General features: G+C 38.4%; 1 protein-coding gene across 1 annotated transcript in view; it reads left to right on the plus strand.

Annotated features, from left to right (window-relative positions):
* Positions 1 to 14,648, plus strand: part of STK32A (serine/threonine kinase 32A) — a 155,231-nt gene that overhangs the window by 90,680 nt on the left and 49,903 nt on the right. Inside the window, exon 5 of the mRNA XM_003900313.5 lies at positions 84 to 257. Coding sequence (XP_003900362.3) covers positions 84 to 257 — 174 coding nt within the window. The remainder of the gene's footprint in view (positions 1 to 83; positions 258 to 14,648) is intronic.

Genomic DNA, 14,648 nt, shown 5'->3' on the forward strand with positions numbered 1-14,648 from the left:
TGATCTGTCGGGTCTCATTTGCCTCTGAGACTCTTTAATGTGTAAATATATTTGTTAAGTTTTCTCTTCTAATGCAATTCCAGGTATTCCTTCCAAGATGAGGAAGACATGTTCATGGTGGTGGACCTCCTGCTGGGTGGAGACCTGCGTTATCACCTGCAGCAGAATGTCCGCTTCAAGGAAGAAACAGTGAAGCTCTTCATCTGTGAGCTGGTCATGGCCCTGGACTACCTGCAGAGCCAGCGCATCATTCACAGGTCAGTCAAGTCCAAGGAGACCGCCATGAACGTAATGCAAGGAGAGAATCCACAACTGGCTAATTCAGTAAATTCTTGTTGAACATGACATTTAATCCTCATTAATTCTTGCAGCAGTACCCTGAGGTAGGTTGATTGTCCTCATTTTGTAGATTTTTTAAAAGACTGAACACCTAGAGCTTAATTTGCCCAAGGTCACAGTAAACAACAAGATCACAATCAATGAATTTTGGTAGTATTTTATAACTAAGCTTAGACAAAGAGGAGAAAAGGTGGCATATAGAAACCTAATAAATATTCAATAAATAATTAAATGGAGGTTGCACATGTAGGGAAAGAAATAGAATGAAAAGAAAGAAAGTTCTTTGGAAAAAAATTTGAGTCTTTCTAATATTCATTGTCCTGCGGTCTATATTAAATTAATCCCTAATGTATGTACTGCAAATGGAGGTAGAGAAAGCAATAGCAATGTCTTCTGATTTAGAGTATTTGTAGTAAATAAAGACATACAAATAACATAAGAATCCATAAAGCTATAGAGATAATAGACAGAAAAGGATAATACTTTATAGTAAAGAAATTTGTAGTTTTAATGATTTTATATATAGTATCTAATTTGATCTCTGAAATAACCTGAGATAAATGATCAGAGCAAGTACAATTAGACTAGAATTACATATGAAAAAATCATGGCTTGTCTACATTAAATTGTCACCCAGATTACGTATAAGAATTGTAAGCATATCAAACATCAAAACATCTACTAATCAACATCAAAACAACTACTGCTTACTGGTTGACGACTTACTATGTGCCAGGCACTCCTAGGTACTTTATGTACATTAGTTTATTAAATCCTGAAAACTCAGCAAAGATTCCCCATTTCATTATAATATTCCCATTACACAGATAAACAAACTGTCTCAAAGATTTGCCAAGGACAAACAGCTAACAAATAGTGTAGCCAGGATTTAAACCTAGATCTCTCTGACCTCAAAGTCAGAATTCTATGATACCAATTCACATTACTTACACATGTGAAATATATGCATTGATTATACATCATTAAATGAAAAATCAGTACATATGACTCTGCTGCTGTCATCTCTAATCCTTGAAGAATTTGCTGAGATTTTAAGTACAATTATGTCTCAATTAGTAAAATGTTGGCTAGATAAAATATTTGACCACCATCAGTTGCCATTGACCTCTAATTTATTTTTTTAAACCTTTATTTATATTCTATTTTTTTATATATAGAGATGAGGTTTCACCATGTTGTGCAGTCTGGTCTCCAACTTTTGACCTCAAGTGGTCCTCCTGCTTCAGCCTCCCAAAATGCTGGGATTACAGGAGTGAGCCACTGTACTCAGCCTATAATTTATTCTGATGAGTACAGAGCCTATAGATGAAGATGAAGCATCAGAATTTGTAGATTCTCTGTGCAGGTACCACAGGCCAGTTCTTTTATTTATTTTTATTTTTATTTTGTTCGGCCTTGGCCCTCTACATTTAGTTTTTATTTAACGTTCCTTCTTTGGAAGGGCCTGTTTGTATTGGAAATGTGCTCTTCAGGCACCAGATAATGAAAGCAGACCAGTTAATCACATAGGATCTCAGAAGTGAATTTGCACACCTGGTGTTTTTTCAATAACTAGAAATCCTGTTCTCAAGAACTCATCTTCCCATACTGGTTTACTGGTCCCTCATAACTCTTTCTGAGGAGAAACTCTTCATACTTGTTAGTCTATGGAGTCCCTCTCAAAACTTTCATGCTCATTCATTCTCCCAAAAATTGCCAACCACAGCCTATCTTGGTTGTGACATCACAGATATCAGAAAGAAGGCAGTGACCTTGAGAAACCAGCATGGCCTGAGAGCCTTTTCACTCTCTCTCATTTTCCTGTTTGAAATTGGGTTCTGTCCCTTCTGTCTTTAGGCTTCATGTTCTTGGTCATCAAAAGACCAGTTCTCTGAGCATTTTCGCCATGTGTTTAGAACTGTGTTCCAAGAGGAATTCAGGAGGGAAAACCTACAAAAAATCTTGATACAATTTTTCCCCAAGGAGCTTACTAACACCAAATACTGTTTTTCTGTTCTTTCCCTCTCTTTTTCTCTCATCATCATCATCATTTTGCCACTTAAATCATAAACCAAGGATTAACTTTCTGGTTTTTTGCCCTTCAATCACGCCCACAGTTATTACTTAGTTCTCGTCCTCAGAAGGGCCTTCTTGTACTGAAATGTCTCCTCACCATGGTAAATGTATGGAAGGCAAACAGGATGACATTTTGAGTGCAGTGTTAAGTTGAGATGACATCCTTCTGGCATCAAAGACTATTCAGGTGCATTTCTGTAGCCTCTATGCACCTCTCCCCCCACCTCCCAGGTGTTATATTTTACAGGCTCTCATACCCTTTTGTACCTCTTCTGAGGAGTTGTGACATTTTGGTGTGTAATTAATTCATTTGTCTTCTTTACAAAATTGTGAACTCTGCATGTTTTGCTTTTCATTGTATAATCAGTATGTGAAAAAAAAATATGAGCCACATGAATGACTGATTGACCAGAAGTTCAGGCTTACAAACAGGAAAGATTAAAATATAAGATATTAAATCCAAAGGTCTCAGACCTACTTGTACCTTGGTCTTTACATTAATCATGTAATTTATCATCCAAACCAAGATACTCTGAGAGATAAAGGGGATGCTATTAATATTAATAATGGCACTGGGAAGAGTCAAAAGCCATCAATAATCTAGGCAATTCAGGACCTATGTCAACATCATTAAGGCTTTTCAAGGCAGTGTTTTTTGGTTTTTTATTTTTATTTTTTTGTAGAGAAAGGGTCTCCCTATATTACCTAGGCTGGCCTTGAACTCCTGGGCTCAAGCAATCCTCCTGCCTCAGCCTCCCAAAACTCTGGGATTACAGATGTGAGCCACCATGCCCAGCTTCAAATAGACGTTTTAATTCTGACAGTGTTCTGATTAACCAGGATTTTCTGCTCTCAGAATACCAGATATCAATTTGAAATGGTGTCAAATAGCTTTTTAAAAAATGTACATGGTAAAAAAAAAGCAGTGATCCCCTTGTCTAAGAAATGTAAATGATAATAATTCTAGCATTCTGAGACTAGGGTTCCTGGGCCAGAGAATGCAAAAAGCAATACAGAAGAGATGTAGGCTTCTGAATACTGTGATTCTTTTTAAAATCTCCTTCTTCAAAAGAATCAGCATGATTCATGTTGTATTTGACTTCAAGATAACAAAACACCTTTTAGTTACTTAGAAAGATTAGATTGTAAAATACATGCTGAGTTCCTACAAATTAAAAGTGAGAATGAAAAAAAGCATCAGTGAAAGTACAGTAGATCTCCCGGACAAGGAGAGGCCATCTGCATAAAACTGAAGATATAAAACACGTGACTTCCTACTTTTACATTAAAATCTACATTTTGCCTTTGGACATGGTAGAAGATTCAAAATTACCCATAAACAGTCAGCAATACATGGAAGTAGGAGCAGCAGTAGGCTGCTGTTTGCTTAGGGCTTCCTGGGTACCAGGCTGCCTGCTAAGCACTTGTTATGAGTTATTTCAGTCTTCCCATAGCTCCAGGAGGTTGATGGTGCTTTGTCCCCATTTCACCGTCAATGAAACTCTGGTTCTGAAAAATTACTTGCCCGTGGTTGCATGGCTAGTAAGTGGGGAAAGCATCATGTTTAGGAAATGCAGAGCTCTTCACCACTCTCCAGCCTGCAGATGTTCAGCGTGGCTGCAGCTCTGAGGAGAGCACAGGACACGTATGCATGGCCACCTGCCTCAGGCACCTACAGACGGAAGTAGCACATGTGGAACAGACAGACAGAGAACAGCCTAAAACTGGAAGCTAAATTGTGTGAGAAAGACAAGCACTTCAGAGAAGATGGTGTGGAGTCACAAAACAAGTTTCATGAGAGCTCATACAGAGAACAGCCTAAAACTGGAAGCTAAATTGTGTGAGAAAGACAAGTACTTCAGAGAAGGTGGTTTGGAGTAAGAAAACAAGTTTCATGAGAGCTCTGAGGATGTAAAGGGGACTTTTAACAGCCAAAGCACACAGGAAGTCTAGCCTAGCAAGAGGAGTTCAATGGATGAAAGTCTCCACTTGTTTCCCTGAGTTAACATAGAAGGGGCTCTTTTTAAAATTCCATTTTCACTTCAGCTTTTCTGCCAGAAATGTCTAGTGTAGTGATGTTTTTAAAAAAAACTGTAAGATCTGTTTCTGCCATACATCCCCATTAAGACATAAATGGAGTTTTATTTTGTGGATGTTTAAAAATCCATAGACTTGAACTTTTGGTCGTTTCTCAAATATGTAGAATATTCAGCTAGTTCTCTTCAATTTCAGAATCTTTCTTTTCTATAGTTGTTAAAGACACAGGGTTGCATAATAACCATTAGGTTTAAATTGCGCAATTAGACAACTTTCTTATTAGTCAAGAAGTCAAACTTTTTGTGTGAGTACAGCTTTAGTTTCCAAAGAACGGCCAGTTTGAAGTATAATACTCTCTTTTGCTTACTTGAAATCTGCAAATAAATGCTTTAAATTATGGACAAAGTGATTATTTGCTTTTATTTAAAAAAATAAGGAAAATAAAACTCATTACAATCTCTTCTACAGGGTTAGTACTATTCTATGTGTTGATTGCCACAGCCTCTCCACTGAACCTTCTGGTGGAAAGTAATTATTTAATATTATATTCCAAAGACAAATTTCTGTTTACTCCCTTGTCAGATCTTAAAGAAGCCTCAATTATGAATTTAAACTAATGAGATGGATTGTATGGGACAATTAAATAGTAAGTCATCTTGGTTCAAAATGCCATTTGAGTGGATGGTTGATTGTTTTCCCCTCTGGGAATTACCCCCCACTATAATGAGGTTATAACTCACTGTTTTCTAAATTTTTATAGGAATGAGATAAAAATCTAATTAGAGGAATTGGTGCCAGTAATTGTAGTACTACAGAGAGAGCTGCAAACATTTCATTTCCTATTGAGTACCGAAATGCTGAAGAGAAATAAAAGAAAATGTATGACTGTCTAGAAAAACACAGGATGGTAGTACTTTTATTTATCACCTTTGCTTTCTTTTCTGTACTCATTGGAACCAATAACTGATTCCAGATTCATTTTAGGGACTGTATAAGATGTAGATAGAAATTATTTCTCACCCATGACCTCTTCGGCTGGAGTAGCTGCTTAGTAGCTGCTTATGAGAAGTTCCTATCATTCTTCTAGAAATCAGTAACTTGACAGTGAAGAAAAGAATCTTAGGAATAATGCTTCTAGTCCAAGTATTTATTCAAAATTTATTCCTTGAGTACCTATTTGCCAGTGTTCTGAATGCCAGGCTCCCATGGGGAACAAGACAATCCCCCGTCATGTGAAGTTGTTAATATCATAGTGTGAAAAATAGTCAAGTAAACACTTCAACATTAATATCAAAAGGCTTTTAAATGTTGTGGCATGTGCCATAAAGAATGAAAGCTGTTATGTGCATATCCCGAGCTATGCATGTGTGCCTGCATGCATGTGCACGCGCGTGCGCGCGCACACACACACACACACACAGAGTATGCTTAGCTGCATCTTCCCAATGCTCATGGTTATATCTCTAATTGTAGCCTCTGGACCATGATATTCTATATAAAAAGCTGTTTCCCTCTCCTATACTTAAGCCCTCATAGGTGGATACTACGCCTCACTTATGTTTTAATCTCCAGCAACTTGCACTGGATCTAAACCAGAGTGCTTACTGGAAAATTCAATGACTGAACAAATGAATGAGGACAGTATGTACATGTAACCACTGGGAGAGTGCAGAAGGTAAAGGTTGCTGTGGAGGATGTCGTCTTCAGCAAGTTCTCAATTTATTCCACACATTCCTCTGTGCACCCACAGCATGTGGGGTTCTGAGCTGCCTTTCCACTACGCTGGATTAGTTTTGTATGCTGTGTAACCAATTCCCACAGACCCAGTGACCAGAAAGAACATACCTTTATCAGCTCACAGTTTCTTTGGGTCAGGTGTCTGAGCACAGTCTAGTTGGATTCTCGGCACAGCTGCCATTAAGGTGCCAGCCAGAACTGGGTTCTCTTCTGGAGGCTGAACTGGGCAAGCATCCACTTCCAAGTTCAGTCAGAATGCTGGCAGAAGGTATTTCCTTGTGGCTGTAGGACTCATGGTGGCTACTTTCTTCAAATTTAACAAGGAGAAGAATACTGTAGAGTGAGTTGGCTAGCAAGACAACAGAGTACATATACTTGAATAATGATGTATAACATTGTAACATAACTCAGTCACAGAAGTGAGACCATCACATCTGCCATGTAATGTCAGTTAGAAACAAACCATGGAACCAGCCCATGCTGAGGGGCTGGAAATTATGCAAGGGGTGTGAACACCAAAAGCTGGGAATCCTGGGGTCACCGTACAGTCTGTTCACCACATTTCCTCTAAAGAAGTTGCACTGCATCACAGTTCGATACCAATTTCTTCTATGACCTTAAATATAGCCCTGAACTTCCCTGTCAAGGAAGAAGTGAGGAGGTTTCAACAAGTGATCAGAAATGATTCTTTTATGTCTAAGACTCTAGGATGATTTCCTCTCTGCCCTGGTAGGCTGCTCTTCCAAGTATGACCTCCTCATTGTTCCTCTGCTCTACCACACACTCGTTCCCCTCCCAGAAGGCTGCCCAACTGTAGTGACCTGTCTAGAGAGGCTGTGATAGTGACTTGTGATAAATGGCTATGAGCACATTTACCAGTCAATGTCTTGTTTGCAATTCGGTTGTGGGCCAAAATTATGTTTGTTTTAACTGAGGTCTTTAGTTTATTTCAGGCAGAGATCTGGGCTGGAATGTCACCTTTGTGTCTAATTCTCACACACTGTACTATCTTAGCAGTCACACTTTAGTTTCTTGAGATGATAATTTATAGGAAAAAATAAGAACTTTCTGCAGCTAGTCATTGTAGTCAATGGTCGCTGAGTGACAGGTAAGCTCCTAATAAATAAATTTGCCAACACGGTGACACCTCAGGTTTCTGAGGCGTGTGGGAATGAGTCATCTGGAGAGTTGTTTTTCTAATTCCTGGAAGTATTTATTTCTTTCAGCTCATCAGAGTTTTTTAACCATTTAATTTATACTCCAAAGTGCCTATGTCACTTTTTTAATGACTTAACAGGAGCTATCACTTATTGCTTATACCAAGAACTGGGTACTGTGCTAATTGGCAGGTTCCACACACCACCTAACTTCATAATCAACAATGCTCTGAGGGGAATAAGCAACATGCCATTATACAGTCAGTATATGGGGACCAGATTCAAATGTAGAATTACCGTCTTCAAAGGCCCGGTTCTAAATATAGATGCCCTTACCTTCACTCTTATAATAATAAGATATCCTCAAGATCAGATGAGCTGTTCAGTGCTGTTTACCCAATGGCATAAAACTTCACTTTAGACACATATTTTAGTGGGTAGGTACTATATGTTAAATTGTGCTCCCTCAAAAAGATTTGTTGAATTCCTAACCTCCAGTGCCTCAGACTGTGATCTTTTTTGGAAAGAGGGTTTTTACCCAGATAGTCAAGTTAGAATGAGGCCACTAGTGTAGGCCCTAATCCAGTATGACTGGTGTCCTTATGAAAAGAGGAACTTTGGACACAGAGGAACGTACATAGAGTGAAGATGATGTGGATGTAGAGAGGCACAGGGAGGATGACAGGTGAAGATGGGGGATTGATGTGATGGGTCCATCAGCCGAGGAATGCCAGAGATTGACAGCAAACCCATAGAAGCTGCAAGATACCTGGGAGGAGTTTCCTTGAGAGGTTTCAGAAGAAGCATGGGCCCTGCTGGCATCTTGATTTTGGACTTTCTACCTCCAGAACTGTGAGAAAATAAATTTCTGTGTTCTTCAAGCCACTGTTTGTCATACTTTGTGACAGCAGCTCTAACAAATGAATGTAGTAAATACATTTTTATTGTTTTCTTTGCTGCTAATATTTTCATCTTTGCTTCTCTAGTAGCTGCTACTCAGAGCACCTTCTGTCCTCACTCCTAACATGCCGCTTACAATACATTATGGGATAGAAGACCAAGTGGCAAAACTTGTTAGTATTGTTTGTGAAATTAAAGTAATCCAAGAGAATATTCAGTAAGTCAAGTCCAATGGCTTTAGTATATGGTAACCTATTTTAATGTTGCCAGAGACTATCTTTGCTTACTTTTGTATTTCAGGTTTGGGAAGATATTTTCAGCATCTGTGGCTTTTTTATACCATTTCTCTTGCTCAAGGTGTTTTGTTTTGCTTTTATATATCTATTAGGAAAGTTAAATCTTTTCCATTTTACCAAAGCTCCATGTCCAGTATGAGAAAACTTAAAGTCTAAAAATTATGTGATTACTTACATTGTGTGTGTTCTGTTTGATGCTGGCTTTCTTTCAGTGTGTTGATAATAGTTTCTGTTTGTTGCAGTGGAATAATAGACTTTGGTTTTAGGCTATCATCTGTGGGCATTAAGAAAATGCCCTTTCTTTTTGTTTTGGTAAATCTTCTTTTCAGTAGACCACAAGCCCTTGCAAATGTTCTCTTTTTCTAACTCTCATAGCAGAAGGGCCACTTGAGCCTCAAAACAAAACGGCAGTGCAGTAATGAGGGTATTAGGTTGATGTGTTCTATTCAGCACCTGCTCCCGAGCTACCGAATAATGAATGAGCATGAATTACACATTGTGAAAACAGGAGAATCTGCCTTCTTTGTGTTGTAGGCATCAAGCAGTTTCAAAAGGGCTTTGCAATTGTGTTCCTCACACAAAGCCACCCATTTGTGAAAACCCATGTGAAAAGGCAAAGAGAACTGCTTGTGTACAGGTTAACATTTAACTAGACAGGCAGAGCTTTTAATAATTTCTATAAGGTTAAGGGTTTCGTTAATATGCAACCTGTGATTTGGTCCAAGTTCAATTTCACTTTGCCCAGAATACATTATAATATAAAGCTTAAGCTTTATTCTTTCAGGTTTAGTTATTTAACACGTAACATTGATCAGTTATGCATGTTGGACACAAAGCTCTGAAAAGAGCTTTGACGTATAAAACTATGGTTTTAGTCCTCTTAGAGCTATGATGTTTGGTAGGTTAGGTGAAATAGACACATTTTTGACTTACAATATTTTCAGCTTACAATGGGTTTATCAGGGCGTAACCCATTGTAAGTTGGGGAGCATCTGTACAATGGTACAGATATATATATAATGCATACAGTTTTATATCCTTTTAAGATATAATATGAAGATATTTTATTTGCTCAAACCTTGTTATGCAGTTTTCCACTGTAATATTCACATGTTGACAGTGAGGCTATTTGCATAGTGTTTATCACCAGCAATGGACAGCAGCATTTGAGTTATATAGTAGCTCTGCCAGTTACAAGACGGGCAACTTGGGCAAGACACTCAGCATCTCTCAACCTCATTTGTTTTATCCATAAAATGAAGATAGCTATACATACTTCACAGGCTGTGGTGAGGATATATTCTAATGAATATACAGTCTTACATAAAAACATTCAATACATTCTAGCTACTCATGTATATTAATTTATGATACCCATTTGCTTTGAGTTATCTTCTTTGCAATAAGCTGTGGGAAAAACTTACTGTTCCTTCTCATACTCCAGGATACATCATCACCCAAATCATTATACATTCTTATATAATGCAAACATTAAGAAAGAATAATCATCTCACTAAAAAGCAGAGTGTGGTACGTTAGCGAGATTAAGAGGCTTTGGAATAGTTACATCAGGGATCAATTTGTGAGCTGTATGACTTTAGGCAAATTAATAAACTGAATTTCTTTAAATTTTGTTAAATAGGTATAATAGCATTATATATAAGAAAGCAGGAAAAATATGAGCAGCTCCTGTGATAATGCCTGTAAAATCAGGAGTGCTTAATAAGTGGAAGCCACACTGCGATTTTCCAGATAATTGTGAAACAACTATGGGCCATTACAAAGCCATAGGAAATTAGAAGTGAGGAGTAATTTGGAGGTTGGAAAGCCCTACCTTCATCTAAAGGCAGAATTTCTTCTGCAGTCTCCCTAACAAGGAATCATCATACCTCAGGGATGGGATAGTCACTACCACATAAAGTAGTTCATTTTCAGACATGCGTAATCATTAGAACGTTCTTCTGTTGGTTCACAAATAGCCTTATGTCTCTGTTGCTGCCTGTTGGAGTTTTACTAAGTGTGCAGTCAGGCAGAGCTTCCACTCAGTAACCACCCACTAGTACTGTTGTACTGGTAATTTATGGACAGCGGCCATTCTTACTGGTCCATGTCCCATTCTGATTTGTGTTTGTGCCATTTTTAAGTGTTTTGAATATTAACCCTGATATCAGATAAACATGGAGTCTTGACTTTTTCCATAGTAGTGAATAACAGTGGAATAGTAACATCAGATTTGTGTGCCATTGTGGTCCCATCTACGAAATAGGGATAATAATTGTATGTGGTTCATAAAGTTGTTTGAGGATAGTGTGGAATAAAGTATAAAAAGGGCTTAGCTTGGTTTCTCAAATACTGCAATAAATGAAATCTGTCATCATGATGCTGTCACAATGGTTCAATAATTGAAAACACTGATTCATCATTTAACATCCTCAGCTTATCAGTTTCTCACTATCTAGCTCTTCTTACACTGGACACTTCCTAAGTATTCGTTCGATGTTTTCTGGAAGTTAGTTGAACAATTACTATGTGCCAGATACTACACAGTAGTCCCCCTTGATGCATGAGGGATACATTCAAAACCCCCAGTGGATGCCTGAAACTGCAGATATTTCCAAACCCATATATACTATGTTTTTTCCCTTTTGTACATACCTGTGATAAAATGTGATTCATAGAGTAAGAGATGAACAATAACTAATAATACAACGATTATAACAATACGCTGGAGTAAAAGCGTGTGAATGCAGTCCCTCTCTCAAAGCATCTGATTGTACCATACTTACCTGTTTTTGGACCACAGTTGACTGTGGATAACAAAGCAAAACTGCAGATAAGGGGGGAATACTATACTACGAGTTTTACATGTGCCATTTAACTAAATCATTACAACTCTATAAAGTAGATATGATTATTGTCCTCAGTTACAGATGTTGAAGGCTGAGTCTCAGAAAGTTTTATTACTGACATGGTTTTGTTCTCAACAGAAAACCTCATAATGGTTTAAACAATAAAGAGATTTATTATCTTATAAAATCAGAAAACCCAGATGTGCGCTGGACTTGGAGGGTATCTTGATTGAACAACTCAAGAGTATCACCAATTAACTGGTTTTTTTTCATTCTCTTCTCTCCTTTCCATGTGGTCACTTCATCCTCAGCCTTTTCCTCCATGTGATTGCAAGAAAGCTGCCTGCTGCTCAGGGCTGCATGCTAAATTCTTTAAATCTAAAGAATCACACTCCTTCTCAAAACTTTCCCCAGGACAGCAAGGAAGCTTTTTCCTCAGAAGCCCACAGCGTAACTCTTTCTGATACTCAGTGGCTTAAATTGGGTCATCAGCCCATCCCTGAACCAATAACAGGGCCTATGGGATGGGATAACTCTTACTTAGACCTGACTCACATAATCCTTCCCTACAGTCAGGGTGGAGTAGGTTTCCCAAAGCACACAAAATACAGTGTGTGTGTGTGTGTGTGTGTGCGTGAATGTGTGTGTTACAGGGAAGTGAAAATACCCAATTGAAAATTGAAATGATTAAGAGAATGAAGAATACATATTAGAAAGGCAACCAAAATGACCATCAGTAAGCTGCACAGTCAAGATTTGAACCTCAGCCATTTGACCACAGAATTCATACTCTTAAACCTCTACTATCTACTGCTTCCCAAATCAACCTAGAAATCCTTGGGGTTGGATAGGACCATTTGTGTCTGAGACTATTACCAACATTACTAAGTACTATACTAATATACTCATGCAACCTAAAGCATATATATATGTGAAGAGTGTATACATACACATATACACATATATACATACTCATACATTACACACAGTATAGCCTATACAGGGCTCATGTTTAATCTGCATACACTGGTCTGGTCATATCAGTTGTATTTCAGTGTATGGGCTGATGAAGAGCTCATGCCTGAACTTTCCTGCTACTCCAGCCCCTTTTCCAATCTCCCTCTCATTCCCCACCTGCTCCCTCCCTTGACCCAGAAACTGAAGTGCTAACTCCTGGCCCAGGGGAGGTCCTTCAGGGCACTGCTCCGAGCTTCCATCACCATCCCTTCTGATGACTGATGACTGTGTTGTTCTAGTTGTTAAATATTTTGTCTATCACCTCTGGTTATTTGTAAGTATATATACTTACATGGAATACTATATATGCCCACTATACTTCAGTAAACTTTAGTATGCTAAGCTCTAGAGAGTTTAGATCATTTGTCCAAGATTACATAATGAGTGACTGGGATTACAACCAAAGATTGTCAGGTACAATCTTAGGAGGATGATACCTAGTAGTCTTTAATCATCTAACCCTGACAGCTTTTCACTTCTGCCCCTGTTCCAAACTGTTTTTCCTTATAATTTTCCCTCACTCCCTCTTAACATAGGTCTGTTTTTTGAGACCAATAGCCCATGTGTGCACCTTAAATAATATGTTACAGAATTATATGTATAGTATTTTTCCCCTCTCCAGAACTTGACAATGGCCCAATCTAAGAGACTGTTATGTGGCAAATAATTAAATACAAACTATGGACCATCAGAAGGCCATGGGACACTGAAGGAGTTGATTTTGGCTTGGATATACCAATTTCCTTGTTTGCTATTTTCATGTACATGTACCCAGTATAGGATTGCAGGGTGAGCAACTTGACTCCAGGGGAGGCCCAACAAAGGGATGTAATTACCCTGTTAACTCTGCTAATGTCTTGTAAAGTCATTGAAGTGAGAACAGCAGATATATCAATTCCTCCTTGGATACTGCCACAGGAGCATTGTATTTCCACTCTGCTATTTATAGTTCTCACAGCTGGAATCAGCTGGTTCAGCAGGACATGGCTCTTTTTGTTTTATCAAACCAAGATGCAATGAAGAATTTCCAAAGTATGCATCTTAGAATTTCCTTTTATCACTCCCAAAATTCCATAGTCCCTCTGAAATCATAGGCTCATAACAGGCATAAATCACTTCTTATTTATTACTCTTACTCTAATACATATTCATACACTTACTAGAAAGTCAAGTTTCTTAGTTGGCCAATGGTAAATATGGCACATCTGGCACACAGTGTTTGTTTGGGTTGTTTTTGGGGTGGGGATTAGTTGTTTTGTGTTTTGTTTTGTTTTCTCTTCTCTTCTCTTCTTAGGGGAAAAAAGACATGCAGGGCTTAGTATTCCAAGAATTTGAGAAACCAGGGAGCCAGGATTCATTCATTTTTATGACAAATAGTTACTCGAGCACCTACTTTATTCTTGGGTACCTTTATGAGTCCAGGAGCTGCTGCATTGAACAATACAGAAAAGAAGTCATATAAGTTCACTTAGAACTTACATGCTAGTGGGGACTGGGGGGTGAGAGAATGAAGCATTCTTACAAAGAACATTAAAAGTGAACTATGGGCAGGAATTGAGGATATGAGAGTTTTGATGTATAAAGAAAAAGTGACAAGGTCAATAATTGGTGGTCTTAGTGTGACAGATATGCCAGTTTGGAAATTGTATTGGATAAATGCTAGTCAGGGGCTAGGCTGTAGTTATGACAAGGGAATGATTAAGGAAGTGAGAATAAGGAAACTATTGGTGTAGGGTGGATGAAAAGATTCTTGGAGGCAAGTCAAGGAACTGAGAGGCCAGGGTGTTGGATGGAGCATTCATGTAGACACTGAAGTCACCAAGAATGATAAATAACTAGAAGGAATTCATCATTAGCTATCCGCTTATGATATTGATGTGTTTTGGCTGTGTCCCCATCCAAATCTCATCTAGAATCATAGCTCCCATAATCTCCATTTGTCATAGGAAGAATGCAGTGGGAGTTAATTGAGTCATGGGGGTGGGTTTTTCCAATGCTGTTCTTGTGATAGTGGGTGAGTCTCAAGAGAAATGATGGTTTTATAATGGGCAATTCCCCTGCACATGGTCTCTTGCCTGCCACCACGTAAGAGGTGCCTTTGTTCCTCCGTCACCTTCTGCCATGATTGTGAGGGCTCCCCAGTCATGTGGAACTGTGAATCCATTAAACCTCTTTTTCATTATAAATTACCCAGTCTTAAGTATGTCTTTAGTAGCAGTGTGAGAATGACTAATAAAGTC

This window comes from Papio anubis, chromosome 5 (genome assembly GCF_008728515.1).
Source record: "Papio anubis isolate 15944 chromosome 5, Panubis1.0, whole genome shotgun sequence".
NCBI lineage: Eukaryota > Metazoa > Chordata > Mammalia > Primates > Cercopithecidae > Papio > Papio anubis.